The 20,062-nt window shown below is 44.6% G+C and overlaps 1 protein-coding gene across 1 annotated transcript in view; it reads right to left on the reverse strand.

The window, feature by feature from the left end:
- Window positions 1-20,062, reverse strand: part of LOC120056266 (kinesin-like protein KIF1A) — a 43,290-nt gene that overhangs the window by 10,602 nt on the left and 12,626 nt on the right. The window contains exons 13-34 of the mRNA XM_039004516.1: window positions 18,941-19,071; window positions 18,572-18,651; window positions 18,411-18,486; window positions 18,154-18,233; window positions 17,781-17,887; window positions 16,578-16,661; window positions 15,240-15,420; window positions 15,052-15,124; window positions 13,079-13,175; window positions 12,786-12,934; window positions 12,291-12,469; window positions 11,811-11,948; window positions 11,175-11,293; window positions 10,889-10,974; window positions 10,632-10,767; window positions 10,221-10,389; window positions 6,248-6,338; window positions 5,936-6,054; window positions 5,784-5,839; window positions 2,905-3,013; window positions 498-649; window positions 234-339 (exon numbers count right to left, since the gene is read on the reverse strand). Coding sequence (XP_038860444.1) covers window positions 234-339; window positions 498-649; window positions 2,905-3,013; window positions 5,784-5,839; window positions 5,936-6,054; window positions 6,248-6,338; window positions 10,221-10,389; window positions 10,632-10,767; window positions 10,889-10,974; window positions 11,175-11,293; window positions 11,811-11,948; window positions 12,291-12,469; window positions 12,786-12,934; window positions 13,079-13,175; window positions 15,052-15,124; window positions 15,240-15,420; window positions 16,578-16,661; window positions 17,781-17,887; window positions 18,154-18,233; window positions 18,411-18,486; window positions 18,572-18,651; window positions 18,941-19,071 — 2,518 coding nt within the window. The remainder of the gene's footprint in view (window positions 1-233; window positions 340-497; window positions 650-2,904; window positions 3,014-5,783; window positions 5,840-5,935; window positions 6,055-6,247; window positions 6,339-10,220; window positions 10,390-10,631; window positions 10,768-10,888; window positions 10,975-11,174; window positions 11,294-11,810; window positions 11,949-12,290; window positions 12,470-12,785; window positions 12,935-13,078; window positions 13,176-15,051; window positions 15,125-15,239; window positions 15,421-16,577; window positions 16,662-17,780; window positions 17,888-18,153; window positions 18,234-18,410; window positions 18,487-18,571; window positions 18,652-18,940; window positions 19,072-20,062) is intronic.

A 20,062-nucleotide genomic window follows, 5' to 3' on the forward strand; every position in this document is an offset into this window, starting at 1 on the left:
TGGCTGTGGATTTTACAGTAACACAATAGAACATTGGGTAAAAATACATGTGGTCTTCAGCGCCAAAATACGGTAAAAAAAAGAGAATACGGTAAAAAAAGAGAAAAAGAGAACGAGAGAAAACAAACATACTCAAAACGTTCCATTATGGAAAAGGCCATTAATACACAACCATGTTATTAGGTGTTACAGTATGTACAGGAACTAGCTGGGAAAGAGGAGAGGGGACGTACTTGTCATTATATGAGGGCCAGATGTAGCCCGCAGATAGAATGTTGAGAGACAGGATGTTGGGATCGATGATGGTCTCATCAGCCTCTGGAGTATTCCGGATCCGCCCTGAGAGGTCAAAGGTCAGTGATGGATCTTTATGTGCTGTAAATATGAATCTATGCAATCTTTATGCACCGTAAAGACGGATCTATGGGATCTTTACGTGCGGTAAAGATGAATTTACTGTGCACATGTCATTGTCATCTACTTTCATCCGTACTCACCCACCACCAGCTCCTTGACCTCCTTCCACTCCACGTCATTTCCTGTCTCGTGCGCTATGGTGACTGTGATCCTCCGCTGGATGCCCTGATGAAGCAGGAAGGTTCCGTGGCAGGGCATGCCCCCTCTGTGGTCCACCACTGAAGGGATGTAGCTAAGGACAAAAAAATGACATATTCATCAATGACACACATCAATGCCCCTAAACTGTCAGTAACGCTTTATTTTGCAGTTCTATTACCACTGGTATTTACCATGTAATTACTTAATGAGAAAATGCAGCAATTTCAATGGCTAAAGGTGCAATGTGTAGAAATCAATCCATAATTTCCTGGTTGCAAAAACTCTAATAGTTTGCCTAATTTCGGTTGATGTGACAAAACAAGCAGTCATTGTGTAGAGAATCATTGTACCATCTAAACCGCAGTGAAATATATTTTCCATAACCAAAAATATTGTATTTTCAGCTGTTTGAAGCTGGTGTACAAAACCGAAAGTAAAATACAAAACTTAAGAATGGGAAGCATAGAAATAGTGCATGTATAAGAGATCTATCGCTTCTTAGACTTGCTTTCAATGAGAATGACAGCTCTATAACTCATATTTCTATGTGAATTTTGTTGGGTTGCCCAAAAAGTGACATATTGCAGCTTTAATGACCATGAAGAAGGGGAAATAGTTTTAAGGTGCTTTGGAGAGGACACTGATTGGGCTGCCTTGACAGAAGAGAATAAATGTTTTTTTATTTAACTAGGCAAGTCAGTTAAGAACAAGTTCTTATTTACAATGACGGCCTAGGAACAGTGGGTTAACTGCCTTGTTCAGGGGCAGAATGACAGATTTTTACCTTGTCAGCTTGGGGATTTGATCCAATGCTCTCCCAATGCTCTACACACTAGGCTACCTGCTGCCCCAAATAACAAACTTGGGGTTAAAATACTGTCATGAAGTTACCTTTCCCCCTTTTCTCTCCACTCTACAGAATGGATTATTGGAAAGCCCTTTGTGAACGTAGAGAATGTATGGTAACATCAAAAGGTTGGGGAATGGAACAATATTTCCCTTTCTCAACCAGTTGAAAGTGTCTGTTGGTACTTAAAGATTATGATGTCAGATCAGTTGTTGTCTGGGACATTATATCTGATGATAGGACAACATAAATTGTATCTTGGAAAGTCTACACATTCTAGTTATCAGATTCACATGGAATTGTTGTGCAATTTAAATGTTTAAATATGAAACTATTTGTGAAAATATTAAATGTAATTTTTGCCTCCTAAATAAGATCATTGTTTCATAGTAAAACGTAGGCCCAGTCAGTGGCCATATCCAAGTGAACAGACATTGGTTGAGAACTATGAAACACGCCCTTCTCTCCCCCAGTACAAAAGCCCGTTGACAGAAGTCAACGTCAGTTCCCGATGACGTGAGGACTGGTGTCCGTACATTTAAATGGCTGAATCTCAACGTGGAGGTGACAATCACAACGCTGAAATGGTGAATTTCGACTAGACCAGCCAGAATTCTCAACGAGCATTTATGGCAACTTGTTATGAACTATTATACACAAAGAAGAAGTGATACATCCTAGACATCGAGTTATCAGCTGCAGCTGTAAACGTACGTGGCCTAGGTGAGAACAGACATCTCCTAAGAACAACAGGGTACTTTAACGTATCCGCTCTACAACACTACGATCAGAAAGATTCTTCAAAGGACAATGGCGATCTCTGCTGGGTAAACCAGTCTTCCATCTTCGACCCATCTATCGAAGCGCAGCTCAGAGTAAATATATATCTTGCATTTTCCTTTTCCGAATGGGCGGTGATTAGAATGCATAAGATTCTGTATTTACGGTAGCAAAGCTTCTCAAGGTCCGATAGAGACCCAATCCCTTTGTCCCTCAGTCTTCCCGCTCTTTCATTCAAACCCAACCCCCTTCCTTTGTGTAAACAGCTGTCATATCGGGTTAGCCCACTAGGGGCTTTTCATGACATGATTAGTAATCGATGTGTGATCTATCCTGTGTGTATATATATGTAATTCTGTGTCATTATTTAGGTATTTAGTAAATAAATAATTAAGCCAATTTGTGTATTGCTGATTCAACTTGTTAGCTAGGGTTCGTGAAGATAACCAAGTACGTACGACAATCAGAACGAGACCGGTCAAGGTGACGATTAATAATTGACTGCTATTGATATAAAAGATCTTCAGATCTTTAAGAGAGTGGATTCGGGAGATAACCACTCTATATAAATTAATGCTTCCGTGGTGCCCCAGGTTATTAATGGTTTAATTGTTGCATGGTTTAATTCAATCACGTAATCAATTAAACGTTAGGTAATCGATTTGATAAAATAGCATGTCATATAATTTAATCATAGTCAGAGACACGACAATACTTACTCTCCATTGGCCTCCAGCTCACAGATCTCAAAGAAGGCCATGAGGTCATATTTGGAGTGGCATGGGCCAGCCGTGGAACGGGTCAGGGTATTCAGCTTGGTGGCTGGTACTGTGAAAGAGAAGGTCAGAAATGTGTCTGAATATTTGTGACACGCAAGCACAATGAGGTGGATGAAGGTAGGGATGCTTAAAAATATATATAAACTCTGCAAAAAATGAAACGCCCCTTTTTCAGGACCCTGTCTTTCAAAGATAATTCGTAAAAATCCAAATAACTTCACAGATCTTCAATGTAAAGGGTTTAAACACTGTTTTCCATGCTTGTTCAATGAACCATAAACAATTAATGAACATGCACCTGTGGAACGGTTGTTAAGACACTAACAGCTTACAGACGGTAGGCAATTAAGGCCACAGTTATGAAAACTTAGGACACTAAAGAGGCCTCTCTAATGACTCTGAAAAACACCAAAAGAAAGATGCCCAGGGTCCCTGCTCATCTGCGTGAACGTGCCTTAGGCATGCTGCAAGGAGGCATGAGGACTGCAGATGTGGCCAGGGCAATAAATTGTAATATCCGTACTGTGAGACGCCTAAGACAGCACTACAGGGAGACAGGACGGACAGCTGATCGTCCTCGCAGTGGCAGACCACGTGTAACAACACCTGCACAGGATCGGTACATCCGAACATCACACCTGCGGGACAGATACAGGATGGCAACAACAACTGCCCGAGTTACACCAGGAACGCACAATTTTTCTTAGAAGGAATGAGCGTTACACCGAGGCCTGTACTCTAGAGTGAGATCGATTTGGAGGTGGAGGGTCCGTCATGGTCTGGGGTGGTGTGTCACAGCATCATCGGACTGAGTGTGTTGTCATTGCAGGCAATCTCAACGCTGTGCGTTACAGGGAAGACATCCTCCTCCCTCATGTGGTACCCTTCCTGCAGGCTCATCCTGACATGACCATCCAGCAATGCCACCAGCCATACTGCTCGTTCTGTGAGTGATTTCCTATAAGACAGGAATGTCAGTGTTCTGCCATGGCCAGCGAAGAACCCGGATCTCAATCCCATTGAACATGTCTGGGACCTGTTGGATCGGAGGGTGAGGGCTAGAGCCATTCCCCCCAGAAATGTACAGGAACTTGCAGGTGCCTTGGTGGAAGAGTGGGGTAATATCTCACAGCAAGAACAGGCAAATCTGGTGCAGTCCATCAGGAGGAGATGCACTGCAGTACTTAATGCAGCTGGTGGCCACACCAGATACTGACTGTTACTTTTGATTTTGACCCCCCTTTGTTCAGGGACAAATTATTCCATTTCTGTTAGTCACATGTCTGTGGAACTTGTTCGGTTTATGTCTCAGTTGTTGAATCTTGTTATGTTCATACAAATATTGACACATGTTAAGTTTGATGAAAATATACCTCCCGGGTGGCGCAGTGGTCTAGGGCACTGCATCGCAGTGCTAGCTGCGCCACCAGAGTCTCTGGGTTCACGCCCAGGCTCTGTCGCAGCCGGCCGCAACCGGGAGGTCCGTGGGGCGACGCACAATTGGCATAGCGTCGTCCGGGTTAGGGAGGGTTTGGCCGGTAGGGATATCCTTGTCTCAGTATGTAAATGTAATAAAATGTATGCACTCTACTGTAAGTCGCTCTGGATAAGAGCGTCTGCTAAATGACTAAAATGTAAAATGTAAACGCAATTGACAGTGAGAGGACGTTTATTTTTTTGCTGAGTTGATATATAAAACATACACATTTTTTTCTCCAGTAATGCCTTCTTGAACAGATGCACAATCGAGAGCCTCCTGTCGTGCTGTATCACCGCCTGGTACGGTAACTGCTCCGCCCACAACCGTAAGGCTCTCCAGAGGGTAGTGAGGTCTGCACAACGCATCACCGGGGGCAAACTACCTGCCCTCCAGGACACCTACACCACCCGATGTCACAGGAAGGCCATAAAGATCATCAAGGACAACAACCACCCAAGCCACTGCCTGTTCACCCCGCTATCATCCAGAAGGCGAGGTCAGTACAGGTGCATCAAAGCAGGGACCGAGAGACTGAAAAACAGCTTCTATCTCAAGGCCATCAGACTGTTAAACAGCCACCACTAACATTGAGTGGCTGCTGCCAACATACTAACTCAACTCCAGCCACTTTAATAATGTAAAAATGTATGTAAAATGTATCACTAGCCACTTTAAACAATACCACTTTATATAATGTTTACATACCCTACATTACTCATCTCATATGTATATACTGTACTCTATACCATCTACTGCATCTTGCCTATGCCGTTCTGTACCATCACTCATTCATATATTTTTATGTACATATTCTTCATCCCTTTACACTTGTGTGTATAAGGTAGTTGTTGTGAAATTGTTAGGTTAGATTACTCGTTGGTTATTACTGCATGGTCGGAACCAGAAGCACAAGCATTTCGCTACACTCGCATTAACATCTGCTAACCATGTGTATGTGACAAATAAAATTTGATTTGATTTGATGTGATTTGATGTGAACTTTCATGTGCCTCAATTGCAAACTGGCATGGAATCTGTAAATATTAATACAAATATTAAATGATGAGTTTAGCCAAGGAGAAAGCACTGAGATAAATAGGGAGAAAGACAGGATCCTTTCTGATTGGCTGAGATAATGGAGGGGTTGACCATGCTGATGGTTGACCATAAGCATTTTTCGTCATAAGCCCCATTTGTGATGGGCCGTCACATTTGTACTACTAACCAATATCTGGTTAGCATTCTCGTACAAAATGGCTGCAGTGCCAACTTGCTCAGCTTGGTGGCTGGCACTTTCACAAAGATGTAGAAAGAGACACATACCAAACAAACCACTCACCTGGTTTAGACAAGGGCATGACCCTTGGGAACTGCCTCCTAGAAGGTCGAAGGGGACTGAAATAGAAGTGTGAACTTTTAAAATGGTCTACTTTAGCAAGACAGTGAAACGGGATCATTTGAAGAAGAAGAGGGCAAGTAGAGTTTTCTCACCTGATGAGGTCTTTGCAGAGGGGTGGGAATGGCTGTTTCTGGTAGTGGCCAAACACCTCAAAGACGATGGGCTGGGTCTTGATGTACTCCACAAACGACTTGGTAACCTCTACCGTGATCTAATAGATAATCAAAAGCGAGGTAGGCTATCAATAAAGTCCCTTAACAAGGCCAGCGACAATAGGATGATTACAAGGCAATACAACAACCATCTGTAATTCATGATTCCTTCATGGTAATATCATAGAAATAACACTTGTAGTAACCTATGAATAATAATGAATAGCAATGTTATTTCTGGTCAGCGCTTACATTCTGTACATGGTAGAATCCCAGCGGAGGTCCTCTGCCAGTGTTCTTGAGTGGCTCAGTGGAGAAAGCCTCATCATGTCGGTGGATGAAGCTGGAAGTAGGGAAACCACATTCAATCAATATGCGTACATATTCACTATACATATATATTAAAACTACGACACTGTTGCATTACTACTATGGACTATTGACTACTCTCAATATGCCGCACTGATTATGATCACATTTAGTGGACACTTGTCTTGCACCATCAGACGAGTCTACTTTAGGAATAACACTAACCATAAGAATTTTGTTTGTTTAAACCAAGAGAGGATGGAGTCGTTTCTGGGTGAAGAAAAGAGAGAAGTGAAAGGTCTTGAAAGACAAGGCTTTTGCATTTACATTTTAGTCATTTAGCAGATGCTCTTATTCAGAGAGAATTACAGTAGAAATTATGGGAAGGTGCTTTGCTTATGGGGCACAGACAGAATTTTCACCGAGTGAGCTCAGGGATTTGAGACAGCAACCTTTCAGTTACTGGCACAATGCTCTAAACCACTAGGCTACCTGCCGCCCTTTTCCATAGCATAGCTTTAAAATAGTTAACGTGTTAGATGTCTTCTAAAATGTAGATTCCTGCCTAAATAAAAATCGTTGTAAATTGCTGAGACAAACTCAAGTACATAGTCAAGACATGAAATAAAGTTGAGGAATAGGCCTTGAGATGACTCATTTGCTTTCTACACATAACAATCAAATCATAAATGACTAACTATAAGATTTCACCTTCGTTATAACTGTCAAATAGATGATCATATTTAGTGACAGTACAAAATTGGCACCATTTCATAGACTCTGCCTCCCTGCACCTAAACAAGCCGTCCTGGATTGTTTTCCCCACATCCTCATTACTCTGGCAGTGACGTGTTACTGTTGATGTCATGTCTACAGCGCTATCACCTCTCTTGCTTTGCTAGCCTTTCGGTTGGCATAGCAGTGAGCAAGACTCTCGCTTACCGACCTCTTCCGAGTGTCCATATGCGGCTTGCGGTGGTGCTTGGTCAAGTGACTGCCGCGGGGATTTCTGCTCTAACAATTCTATGGATGTAACTGGCACATTCAACACTGGACGTGGCTCTAATCGGGTACTTCTCCATTGAACACTATCAATTCCAATAGTTTCGCTATAAAGCCCCCCTTTCCCTCTGGCCTCGCCGTTATTAAAGGATTGTGAGTCGGGTTGGCTATTCTCAAAGTGGCTCATCACAGAAAATGCAATTGATGTCACGTGTTGGACTGAAACCTGGCAACAACCCTTATGAATGTTTGTCTTTTAACCTTGAGATCAGACCTCAAACTGGCTATAACTCAGGTACAGAATCTGACCTCATTTGAATGCCTAGCGCTCAAACTGTTTGGCCCAAAACCACCGCTCCTCATTTTGATATCCAGGCCTCCCATATTCTCCCTTTTCTTCCACTCAAGAGTTAAGGCATGAACATCTTCCTGCTCCATGTGCTGCTTGGGAACTTAAACGTTCGTGTACACTCCAGCATGTGAATTTTACAACGTATGTCAAAGGCTACAACCTGGACCTGGTGTGCTACACTGGCATAGATCCCTCCGACATGTGTGGCCTGAACCTCACCATTTCTGACCACGTGGCCATCCTATTTAATCTTTCCATCTCCCTCCCCAAGCCCCGTACCAAATGCACCATGACCCTCAGAAATGCAAAAACTCTCAACCCCCCTGATTGAACTGATTCAGTCCCATGAGAACCCTTGACACTCTCTACAAGGCCAAGTCTACCCACTACTCTAACATCAGTAAAGGTCATAACCTGAGAGCTCCCTTCTCCATGATCTAGAAGCTACTACTGCCACGTAACGACCCCCCCTCACTCTCCACCTTCTCCCCTGTTGATGCGGTGTTCATCTCTGGTCTAGACACCAAAGCCTCAACCTGCTCACTTGACCCTATGCCCAACTCCCACTCTTTCCCCTCATGGTTGACATTGTCAATGTGTCCCTCTGCTCTGGCTCTGTAACCCCTGAACTCAAACTGGCTGTTACCACACCCATTCTGAAAAAACAAGGACTTGACCCAACTAACCTCAACAACTCCCGGCCCATATCCAACCTTACCTTCCTGGCTAAAGTCATTGAGCGGTGCTGTAGGTTCCCAACTCCAGCCGCACATAACATCTTTGAGTCCCTTCAAATCAGGCATTTTAGGCTCAGTCTTAGGGCCACTCTTAATCATCATCTATATCGTACCATTCCGGCCAAATCCTCCGTCAACACAATCTGGAATTCCAATGTTACGCTGATGACACACAAATCTATGTTCACTCCAAACCCACCTCTGACACCCCCCCCCATCATCACTTGTCAACTGTCTAAAAAACATAAAAACATGGATGAGCTCGACGTCCGGAAGTTCAACGGCAATAAGACAGAAGCTATGTTGGTGGCACCCAGATCTCTCCTGAAGAAGGTTGAGGAGTTTGACCTTAACGTCGACGGCTGCTCGATCTGTCCTACCTCTCAGGTGAATAATCTGAGGGTCATCCTCGATTCCACACTCACCTTTGATGCCCACATTGAAACCATCACAAAAGCTGCCTTCTTCCAGAACATAGGCAGTCTCAGCCCCTCACTTACCGACTCGATTGCTGAAACCCTTATATATGCCTTCATTACCTCACGCCTGGACTATTGCAATGGACTCCCTGCCAGCTCCCTCAACAAACGTCAGTATATCTAGAACTCAGCTATAAGACTCCTCACCCGCACCAAACCCTGGGAGCACATCACACCCATACCTCTCTACCTCCACTGGCTTCCAATCAAATTCCTTCTCCTCACCTACACATCCATGCATGACTTGGCTCCCTTCTATCTTTCCAACATGTAACACATCTACACCCCCACCCGCAGCCTTCGATCATCTGTCTCTTGTCTACTGGTCACCCCCCTTCACCAGACTACACTCCATGGGGGATTGTGCCTTCAGCAATGCCCCCCCTACTCTCTGGAACGTTCTCACCCCTGAAGTCCTGGTGCGTTTTAAACCTTGGCCTAGCTGTTTTTTGGTCTTTTTAATATTCTTATCGTGTAAGGGATACAGAGATTGTCCAAGTAAGCCTCTCAATTGGAACTGCCTTGATGACTTTGTCGCTGTCGTTGCTGTTCTTTCTTTGTTGTCCATTTTTCGGGTGTCATGCGCCTTGCTTTTAGTATCGTCATGTTTATGTATTAGCAATTTTTTCTTACTCTGCAAGTGTCCTTGGGTATCTTGAAAGATGCAAATAAAATGTATTATTAATATCATTATAGCACTGACGGCAAAGAATGTTCCGCCATGTGACGCAGAGACGTTATAACTGCAGCTTTTCGTCAGTCTGTGCTCAAGAGAAAGGGGTCTTGTCTCAGTTCTATTCTTCAGTTCAATTTTTTTCATGTTGGGTCGGTTTAAATCCCAGTGTGAACATCATAGAGAGATTAAACTAGTAGTATGGGTGTTGGGTTTCAGGAAACCCCACGAGGGGTTGCGACATACTGATCTGGATAGGCCAAAACACGCAAGACATCGCTTGCCTGTGCTCTCAAGGTCGTACTGCCTTGGTTAGCGACCGGACTCACACATCCACCTATGGAGTTGAATGGTACGAAATTAAATGTTTTGTTTCTAAACAGTCCACAGACACATTTACAAGGTAAAAGCATATTCAGAACCGGTCCAATACCCATGGTACTCCCTGAATTCAGGGAGTTTACATTCTTAAAGTACCTGAACCACTGGCACTTGCAGATGTTCCTAAGGAGAGATTTTAGAAACAAATGCCTCTTTATGCATCATCTTGTCATCATCATCATTCAAAACACTTTTCCTCACTGACATCTTGTCAAGTCTCTCCCTAAAACCGTCCTGGTCAAAGCTAAAATACAACAAAATGAAAGGGCTTGAACGAATGGGAGGCACTTACTTGAACTGGCAGAAGATGTCAGCATACTCAGCGGAAATGCTGGAGGCCTGCAGCACTGTGACCCTGAAGGTGAAGGTGGAGCCTATGTGGAGGTGGGACAGGGCCTTCTCCAGGGGCAGTTCCAGACCCAGACCACCCTTCAGTGGGCTCCTGGGGACCTCTGGTGTGGCTGTGATGGGGGACAAGTCTGTGGTCATGGTAAGTACACATGATAAAGACAGTAAATGCCTGCAGTCCTGCACACGGTATGACAGGGAGACACAGTGCTTTACTCCTGCGCCATGACTTACACAAATTATAAGTACATGACCTTTCAGTTAAGTCTTCCCCTACTAAACAAATGTGTGCTGTCCATATCTACCGCCACAATTATGTAATCGAAAAACAATATGATTGGTAGGATCTCCTTACCTGCACAGGTGTTGTTGTTGACCTCGTCAGGGTCAGCTCCTATATCAGAGTTCTGTCCCTCCCCTTCCACGAAGCGTAGCTCTTCATGAGAGGTGTTAGAATGGGACATGCCGCCAGAACACGACTCTGTCTGGAACTGACCAGCCAAACACATGGCCTTTTAAATAATGACACAGCATTTTCATAATCTAGATACTGAATGCAGACAGCGATTTGGCAAGTATTCAAGTTCATGTATCATTTCTTACGGATTCTACCTTCTCAAACTGTTGGTCCTCAAAGGATATCTTGGCGGTTCCTGACTGCCTTACACCAGAACCATAGTCCGGGGCTTCTTCATCAGCTGGGGAGAGACAATAAACATTTTGTAACCTCGTCCTTTTTGAAGGGCATTTTTATCAAACAGCAATTCACTACTCTCTCAGCATCCACTTGGGTGTCCTTTACAAAACACTAAACATTTGTGTCTAATACTGTATGTTAACACAATTTATCGCACAATAAAAGGATAGAGCCATGACAATATGGCACAGTAGCTGGTACCTGAGATGGCCTGCACTGCCACCCTGAGGAAGCCCTTCACCTCTCCCTTTTCACTGACGATGGCCACGCGGTGCACAAGCGGCACGGGGTACAGCAGGTTACTCAGGTACACAAAGGCCCTGCGGACAAGGGAGGAATAGAAGGGGAGAAAGAGATAGAGAGGAATAGAGGGGGAGAGAGGAATAGAGGGGGAGAGAGGAATAGAGGAGGAGAGAGGAATAGATGGGGAGAGGGGAATAGAGGGGGAGAGAGGAATAGATGGGGAGAGGGGAATAGAGGGGGAGAGAGGAATAGAGGGGGAGAGAGGAATAGATGGGGAGAGGGGAATAGAGGGGGAGAGAGGGCGAGAGGAATAGAGAGGGAGAGATGGATAGATAGAGAGGAGGAGCTGTATCAGACACAGGGCAATCATTTCAGAGCAGAGGACCGTCGTAGAATGTTGAGGTAATCTCTAGTGGGGCAAGTCTACTGACCCTGCATCTGTTCAAATATTTATCATGTGCATCCTCCTATAAGTGTATTGTATCTGTTTCCATCCTTTTGCTCTTATTAGGAAACCACTGGCTACTTAGTGATTACCTCAAGAAAGGAAGAGAATGACACTTGAAAAGACTAGGAACTGGGACGGTGACTGACCTGCCAACCAGACGGAACCATGGGAAGCGGTCATAGAAGGGGTCTCCTCCAGTCAGGGCCTGGTCACAGTCCTCCACAGTGCTGCTAGGCACCTCCGCCGCACGGTCGTACATCTCCCTCATCAGGTCCAGCCTCTGTCTATAGGGGGCAGCAAAGACAACGCACACGATCAGGACAGAGCACATCAGAGCAACAGACACTGTAAAGTAGACGCAGACTGGGTAAGTCCATATAGGCCTACATACCAGGGCCTTGTGTGTACAGAGACACATATCATAATGTAAAGCCGTAGATAAATAACCAGAACAAATGCTTAGAGACACAAACGCACTCACACAGTCTAATGTCAAGGTCCTCACAAGAATAGTAATACTGTACACACACACACACACACACACACACACACACACACACACACACACACACACACACACACACACACACACACACACACACACACACACACACACACACACACACCGGAGTTTCTCCAAGGTCCAGCAGTGTGTGGCACCGTTCTTCTGGTCCTGGACCTCCACAGCTACGATGGTGCTGGGGAAGGGCCGTTTCTCCCGCTCCATGGCCACGCTGGGGGGCAGCAGGTCCGGGGGCAACGGGGAGTACAGTGTGTCTGTCAGCAGCACAAACTGGAACTGGACCTGTAAAGGAGAGGACCCTTTTAGCATTTTAGCATGTGAGCAGGTTAGCGACAAAAATCGTTGTTGTCAATTCAAATCTCATTTTGCGGACTCATCGAACCGATTCACAATAGAGCCGATCTGATTCAATGAATTTGCAGGGGCACTGTTTCGCAATACCAGTCTTTGCTGACTCATTGAATCGATTCATTGTTTTCTAAGAATAGACTCATTCGATGTACACTCATTTGGTAGATTGACTGAACTGACTGATACCACCCAGTTTCACCACTGAATCCTTGTTCTACTTTATAGATTGTATACAATGACAGTGTACCTTCTTCTTGAGCTCCACACTGATGGCGTTGGCTTCCTTGAGGAAGATGGCGTTTCCCCACAGCAGGTCCCTGAGGGAGGTGAACTGGTAGAAACGCCACTTACGGAACGCCCAGGATACAAGCTCCATCTCACGCTTTGTCCACGGAACTACGGGAAAAACTTAAAACATTCCATAATTCAGAAAATACTCCATTCTCTGGCCTTACCTCAGAAATAGATATTTGATTTCAAAATCATTGTAAACATTTGTAGAGGTTGTTCTAGATGGGTAACTGTCAATCAATGTCTCACCTTCCTCCTCAGGCTCCTCCTCTTCGTCTGGGGACTCCAGGTAACGGGAGTTTCTGTCCACCTGTTTCTGCAGGGCCTCCAGTTTACTCTCATAGTCCTGGGAGAGACCCCGGTACAGACACATCAAATCACATGACAGAATAACGGCCATATACACTCACTGGCTAGTTTAAAAATGGTCAAAGACTCCAGCCATCCTAGTCATAGACTGTTCTCTCTGCTACCGCACGAAAAGCGGTACCGGAGCGCCAAGCCTAGGTCCAAGAGGCCTCTAAACAGCGTCTACCCCCAAGCCATAAGACTCCTGAACATCTAATCAAATGGCTACCCAGACTATTTGCATTGCCCCCTGACTCTGTACCGGTACCACCCTGTATATAGTCTCGCTATTGTTATTTTACTGCTACTCTTTAATTGCTTGTTACTTTAATTTCTTATTCGTATTTTCTTAATATATATATATATATTTTTATTATTTTTGTATTTATTTATTTTGATTTGATTAGATTATTTTATTTAATTTATTTAACTGCATTGTTGGTTAGGGGCTCGTAAGTAAGCATTTCACTGTAAGGTCTACACCTGTTTTATTCGGCGCATGTGACTAATACAATTTGATTTGATTTGATTAGATACACCACCCCGTTCACGAAAAAGGTTCTCTCCCACAGACAGTGAGTCACGTGGCCATTGCTCGCTATATAAAGCAGGCAGACCGGCATCGAGGTATTCAGTTACTCTTCGATTCAACGTTAGAATGGGCAAAACTAATGTCCTAAGCGACTTTGAGCGTAGTATGATCGTCGGTGCCAGGCGCGCCGATTCTAGTATCTCAGAAACGGCCGGCCTCCTGGGCTTTTCACACACGACAGTGTCTAGAGTTTACTGAGAATGGTGAGACAAAAAACATCTAGTAAGTGGCAGTCCTAATAACAGTGGTGGGCAGAACCGCATCTTGGAACGCACAACACGTCGGTCCTTGTCACGGATGGGCTATTGCAGCAGACGACCACACCGGGTTCCACTCCTATCAGCTAAAAACAAGAAGAAGCGGCTCCAGTGGGCACGCGATCACCAACACTGGACAATTGAGGAGTGGAAAAACATTGCCTGGTCCGAGGAATCCCAGTTCCTGTTGCATCATGCTGATGTCAGAGTCAGGATTTGGTGTAAGCAGCATGAGTCCATGGTCCCATCCTGCCTGGTATCAATGGTACAGGCTGGTGGCGGTGGTGTAGGGAACGTTTTCCTGGCACATGTTAGATCCCTTGATACCAATTGAGCAACGTTTGAACGCCACACCTTGTATAATCCATGCCCACGAAGAATTCAGGATGTTATGGACGCAAACGAGGGGTCCGACCCGGTACTAGATGGGAGTACCTAATAAACTGGCCACTGAGTGTCTTCATATACAAGTAACTGCCAAAATAAAGGAAACACCCAAAAAAGTGTTTTAATAGGGCGCTGGGCCACCACGAGCAGCTAGAACAGCTTCAATGCGCCTTGGGCATAGATTCTACAAGTGTCTAGAACTCTATTGGAGGGATGTGACACCATTCTTCCATCATTTGGTGTTTTGTTGCTGGTGGTGGAAAACTGTATCAGGCGCCAATTCAGAATCTCCCATTAGTGTTCAATTGGGTTGAGATCTGGTGACAGACACAAACACCCTTTAAACCCCCTCCTTATGCTCATTTGAGACCCCTCTTTCAAAGTCACTGAGATGTCTTCTTCTAGCCATGGTATAGAAATTAATGGGCAACTGGGCATTTTTATACATGACCCTAGTCATGGGATGATAACTGCTTAATTAACACAGGAGCCACACCTGTGTGGAAGCAATTGCTTTCAATATACAGTACTTTGTGTCCCTCGTTTACTCAAGTGTTTCCTTTGTTTACGCAGTTACCTGTATTTATAAAAACTAAAGATTTGCTTTTTAAGGGGTATCTCTTAGTGGCCTGTCTTACCAGTCTCTGTTGTTCCAGAAGGTTACTGGCCTCCTCTCGTTCTCGGCGGTATTGATCTTCCAACTCTTGAAGCCTGCAAACAAAATTATTGCAAATCATTTTCAAGCAAAGTCATACAAAGTCATACAAAGGGATGATATGTTATTACAGCTGGTGCTTTGCCAAAGGCAGTCCATCTGTTATTGTACCTTGACTCCATCTCCTGCTTCATGTCGATGCCCTGTTTCTCCAGCAGCTCTCTCTGGGCGAAGGCCCAGTCCACGGGCTCCACGGGGGTCTCAGCGCAGGGGGTCCTCTCCCGCTCCTGCCGCGCCTGCTCCGGGTCATTGAAGCGGAACACATGGCTCTTCCCCATGATAATGCGATTTCCTGAGGTCAGGAGTCAGGTCAATCGCATCACACCTCAGTCATTTCATCAATGTCATAAACCTATTACAGTTTTTTACAATCGCTTACACACTAAAAGTGGTACTGGAGGCACACAGTGAAACCATTAACTCATGTACCTAAATTCAGACCAAGTCTGCAATACCGCAAGTACATTATCTGCTTTACACTCAGTTTGCAAATTGTAAAATACACTTTTTGCAAAACACTAAACACAGTTCTCTACAAGAGACACATCATTCAAAACTAACAGGTCTTGTGTTTCGTTTGGAAAACACTGCCATTCAAAATGCCACACTCATTTAGCGATTACCTACGCCCAGTGCTCACGTGTGAAAACACTTATAGCTAATTTCTTCACTTAGAAATCAGAGCTTGAGCACTGTAAATAGGTTTCAGGTTGTCTTGCTTGGTTTGGACAACAAAGGAGGCCAATTTTGGAGAGTTGGAGGAAGAGGAGTGAGATGAAGACGAGGACAAGGAGGAGGAGAATGAAAACACAATGTTTTGAGAAAGAAATACATTTTATTTTTTCCCTCCTTGCATTTCTGTTTATAGTGTGAATATATACTGAATATGCATACATACTGTATATATTTGTGCACATACATGTACGTGTGAGTGCTATGACAAACTGCCGTGGTCTCCGCTGAACATGCAAAAGACACAAGGCGGTAGTGTTTTACATTTGTCACATCCGTGTGTAGTCGGCGTGTATAAGAGCTAATTATTTGATGGTTTGTGTGTAAAGTTGTGATGCAAAAACACCACTTTGAGAAGAGTTCAAATCGTTTTGAATAAAGTGTTTGGTTTTGCAAGAGATGTGTGACGTTTTGCATGTTGTGCGTGTGTGTTTTGGGGTTTTGTGTGTAGAGTCTAGAGACGAGGAGCCATAGTTTCAGAAATCCTGTCTAAGCAATTGTCAAAAACTGTAATGATTTTAACCTTGGACTGTTCAAGTGTGAATCACCTATGGTGATTCTTTGTGTATTTATGATGTTGTATATGGAAGCAGATTCATGCCAAGACGAATACAAAATATTGAATTAAAATCAGTGTAGTGTTTTTCAGTATGTTTTGTGTCTGTTGTATATCTTTTCCCGTACTTAGTGGAAGATTCTGAGGGGTTTAAGCCTTACCTGAACGAAGCAGAGTAGGCGTGGTCACCAGTTTCCCGTTGACGTAGATCTCAGCCCCCTCGCAGGGCTCCAGGATGACGTTCCCTGTGTCATCATCATCAACAGACAAGAACCACCGGGGATGGTGAGCCTTTGGCCATTCTACAATGGCTCCCTTTCTTACTCTACATCAGGGCTGCCCAATTCCAGTCCTGGAGGACCAAAACACTTCTAGTTTTCATCCTCTCGTTCCAATCAGGGACTAATTCAGACCTGTCACACCAGGTGAGTGCAATTAACTACCGCATAGAAACAAAAACCAGACGTGTTTTGGCCCTCCGGGACCGGGAATTGGGCAGCCCTGATGTACATGTACTGAATGTATCATTTGCTTGCCCTTAATGAGCTGTGATCTACAAAGCCTGCATAGGTAAAGGCAAGAGGGTAAAAGGCAACTGGTCGGCTAACTATTGTCTTTTTCTGCTGTGATTACATAAGGGATAATCAACGAGGGGCTTTGCGTTCTTTGGAAAATAATGAATGAGGTGGAAGGTGTGTTCCACGACGCGCTAGCGGACCTTCCACGGTGTTACACGATTTTCCAGAGAACGCATAGAGGCCCGAGTTGATTATCTCTTTTGTACCATGATTATAATTGAACACATTTGCGCTAGAAATGTGTTCATTTGCCGGAAGAAACGTGTTCAACATTCACTGAAGTAGCTAGCAAGTTTACTAGATAGCTACAGTAGTTGCCATGCTAACCATTTTACATTGGTAACCAGTTTATAAAAGCAATAAGGCATGACATATCGCCGTGTGTTATATGGCGTTGCGTCGTGCCTAAGAACAGCCCTTAGCCGTGGTATATTGGCCATATACCACACCCCCCTCATGCCTTATTGCTTTTATAAACTGGTTACCAACGTAATTAGAGAAGTACAAATAAATGTTTTGTCATACCCATGGTATACGGTTTGATAAACTACGGCTGTCAGTCTATCAGCATTGAGGGCTCGAACCACCCAGTTTATAATTCACTATAACTACAGCCTCACTAGTCAAAGTCTCTTTAGTCCATAACCCAGTCTCACTAGTCCCAGTCTCTACAGACCCTATAACCTCTGGTGCACGCAAGCAAAATCTGCTGCTGATTTTTCCTCATAGAACTAGAACTAATAGAAACTATCATGGTTCGTCCACAGTTGGTCAGTTCAGTCTCACCTTCTCCCCCGGAGCCTGCGGTGCTACTGAAGGTGCAGTGCTCGTCTTGGATAAAATGGCCACTGAGCACGATGTCCTGGCGACTTCTGGCATCTTCACGTCCAACCCTGAGGGAAAGATGCATAGGATATGGAGTAGATCGATTTGCTTTACATAGATGTCTTTCTTGTTAAGAACACGGTTTCACTCTTCAAATTCTGAAGGAAATATCGTGGCCCACTTCACAGGACCATTTTTATCCTTGATATTCCAGGTAGTAAACTTAAACAGCTGACTCCCTACTCCAAATCCATCTGCACTGTACTACAGGACTGGAGGCCACTTCAATACAAAAGAGGTACACATTTCCTGCAGATTAAGGAGTAGTTCTCACTTGGTGGTCCCATCTTTGATGTAGTAGAGCAAGCACTCAGACATCAGTGGGTCCTCATTCAGGTTTACCAGGTGAGGGGTCTAAAAGAAGGACAAGAACATTGTGACTTTTCACCCACATATGTTGACATTTTGTGTTGAAATATTGTTGACGGGGGTTGTTGTAGCATGATGGAAATGGATATCATGTACAGAGGATTATGGGTACTGTAGTACATCTCACTACAGTTGCCATAAGGGGTGTACTGGGGTTCTGACCTTCTTGGGGGAGAACACGCCCACAGTGCCTCCATCTTCTCTCATGGCCACACCCATCTCAGCCAGTAGGGCCTCCCTACATATGGCACAGAACCACAGTTATTTGAGACAGATGGACTCAGATAAGGATAATGGTTCATGGTTAAATCCGTCTGACACACCTCTGCATCCGGATATCTTCAGTACGGCGCAGCTTCTCCTCCCATGTCTCATTGAGCTCCGCAATGATTTTCTCTGTTTCCTAGAGTGAAAAGAACGACAAATGTCTAAGTTGGCGTGGTACATACACGCCATAACACTATGGTTAGCCTCCATGACCCTTACCATCTATCTCTAACCTCCTGGTTCCCCTCCCTGATCTATTTCTCCATCTGTCCGCAGCTGTCTAACTATCCCTCTATCTCTCCACTGCCCTTCCTCTCCTCCTCTCTCTCTCCTTCCCACCCTGTCTCTTTCTCCTTCCATCTCGCTCGCTCGCTCACTCACTCACCACCTCTTAAGTTCACCCTCCCTCCCTTCCCCCTCCCTACCTTGAGTCTCTCTATGGCCTCCTCGGAGGCGGGGCTGAAGATGCGGTCATGCAGGTTTGCCATGGAGCCCGCACGGCTGGACAGGGCGGAGAGAGAGGGGGAAGGGCTCATCCCAGTCATGGCATTGGTCACTGTGGATAGATCACCCGTTTGATTGACAGCCTGGCGATTATTGACAAAGTTCTTGTAATCGCACAAGTCTGCCAGAAGAAGAGCGGGAGTGTGTGGGGGAGAGAAGGAAAGAGAGGGAGCAAACAGCAGGAAGGTGAGGAGGAGGAGACATTGGGGGGTGGAGAGAAAAACGCAGAGAAGTGGATATAAGGAGGAAAGGGGAAAGAAGGGAGGAGTAAAAACAGAAGAAGAGAGCTCAAAAAAAGATGTATCGTAGAAGCAGAGACCGGTGCTCACCAAAGGCATTGCAGAGAGAGCGAGAAAAGAGCAACTTACACTGATGGATATGCAAAGCATACGAGAAGTTAAGAGAGCAAACGCTTTTCTCTGCCGTTCATATGCAAAATACATACAGTAACAAGCTAAAAACAAGCAATGTCATATGATATATAGGGCAGCCAATCTAGAATAAATGTAGTTTAGTTCTTACTTGCAGCATAATCTCCAGGTTGAAAGGCTGTGAAAGTATTATTCAATTAAAGTCAATGCAATTCCCAAAAAATAAATGTATCCCGCAAGCGACAATTATGCAGGGCAAGCAGTGTGAATTAGAAGTAAGGCAGCAGAGCTCTAGAGCCCTAGCCAGAGCCCACATTAAGAACCTGGCATATCAAAGACCCTCTACAGAAGCAGAGCGTCCAATCAGATAGCTACACACCCAGAGATCCAGAGTGTAACACAGGCTGCATCCCAACAGTCTAAAATGGCTTCCTCCCCCCCCATCTTCATCTGCACTGATCTGAAAGGACTGGAAAGGGGAAAGTCTATTCTCTTAGAGGAGTCCACCATCTTGCTTTCACCTATCCCATGTTTGCAGATCAGTGCAGATGAAGAAAAAGGAGATGAGGAGAAGATGCCATGTTAGACTCTTGAGACGCATTCCAGTCCCCAAGAGGTGGACAGTAAAAATCGGAGTTTCTTTTCTTCAGTGTACTGGATTTATAGATTTTA

This window comes from Salvelinus namaycush, chromosome 11, assembly GCF_016432855.1.
Source record: "Salvelinus namaycush isolate Seneca chromosome 11, SaNama_1.0, whole genome shotgun sequence".
Taxonomy (NCBI): domain Eukaryota; kingdom Metazoa; phylum Chordata; class Actinopteri; order Salmoniformes; family Salmonidae; genus Salvelinus; species Salvelinus namaycush.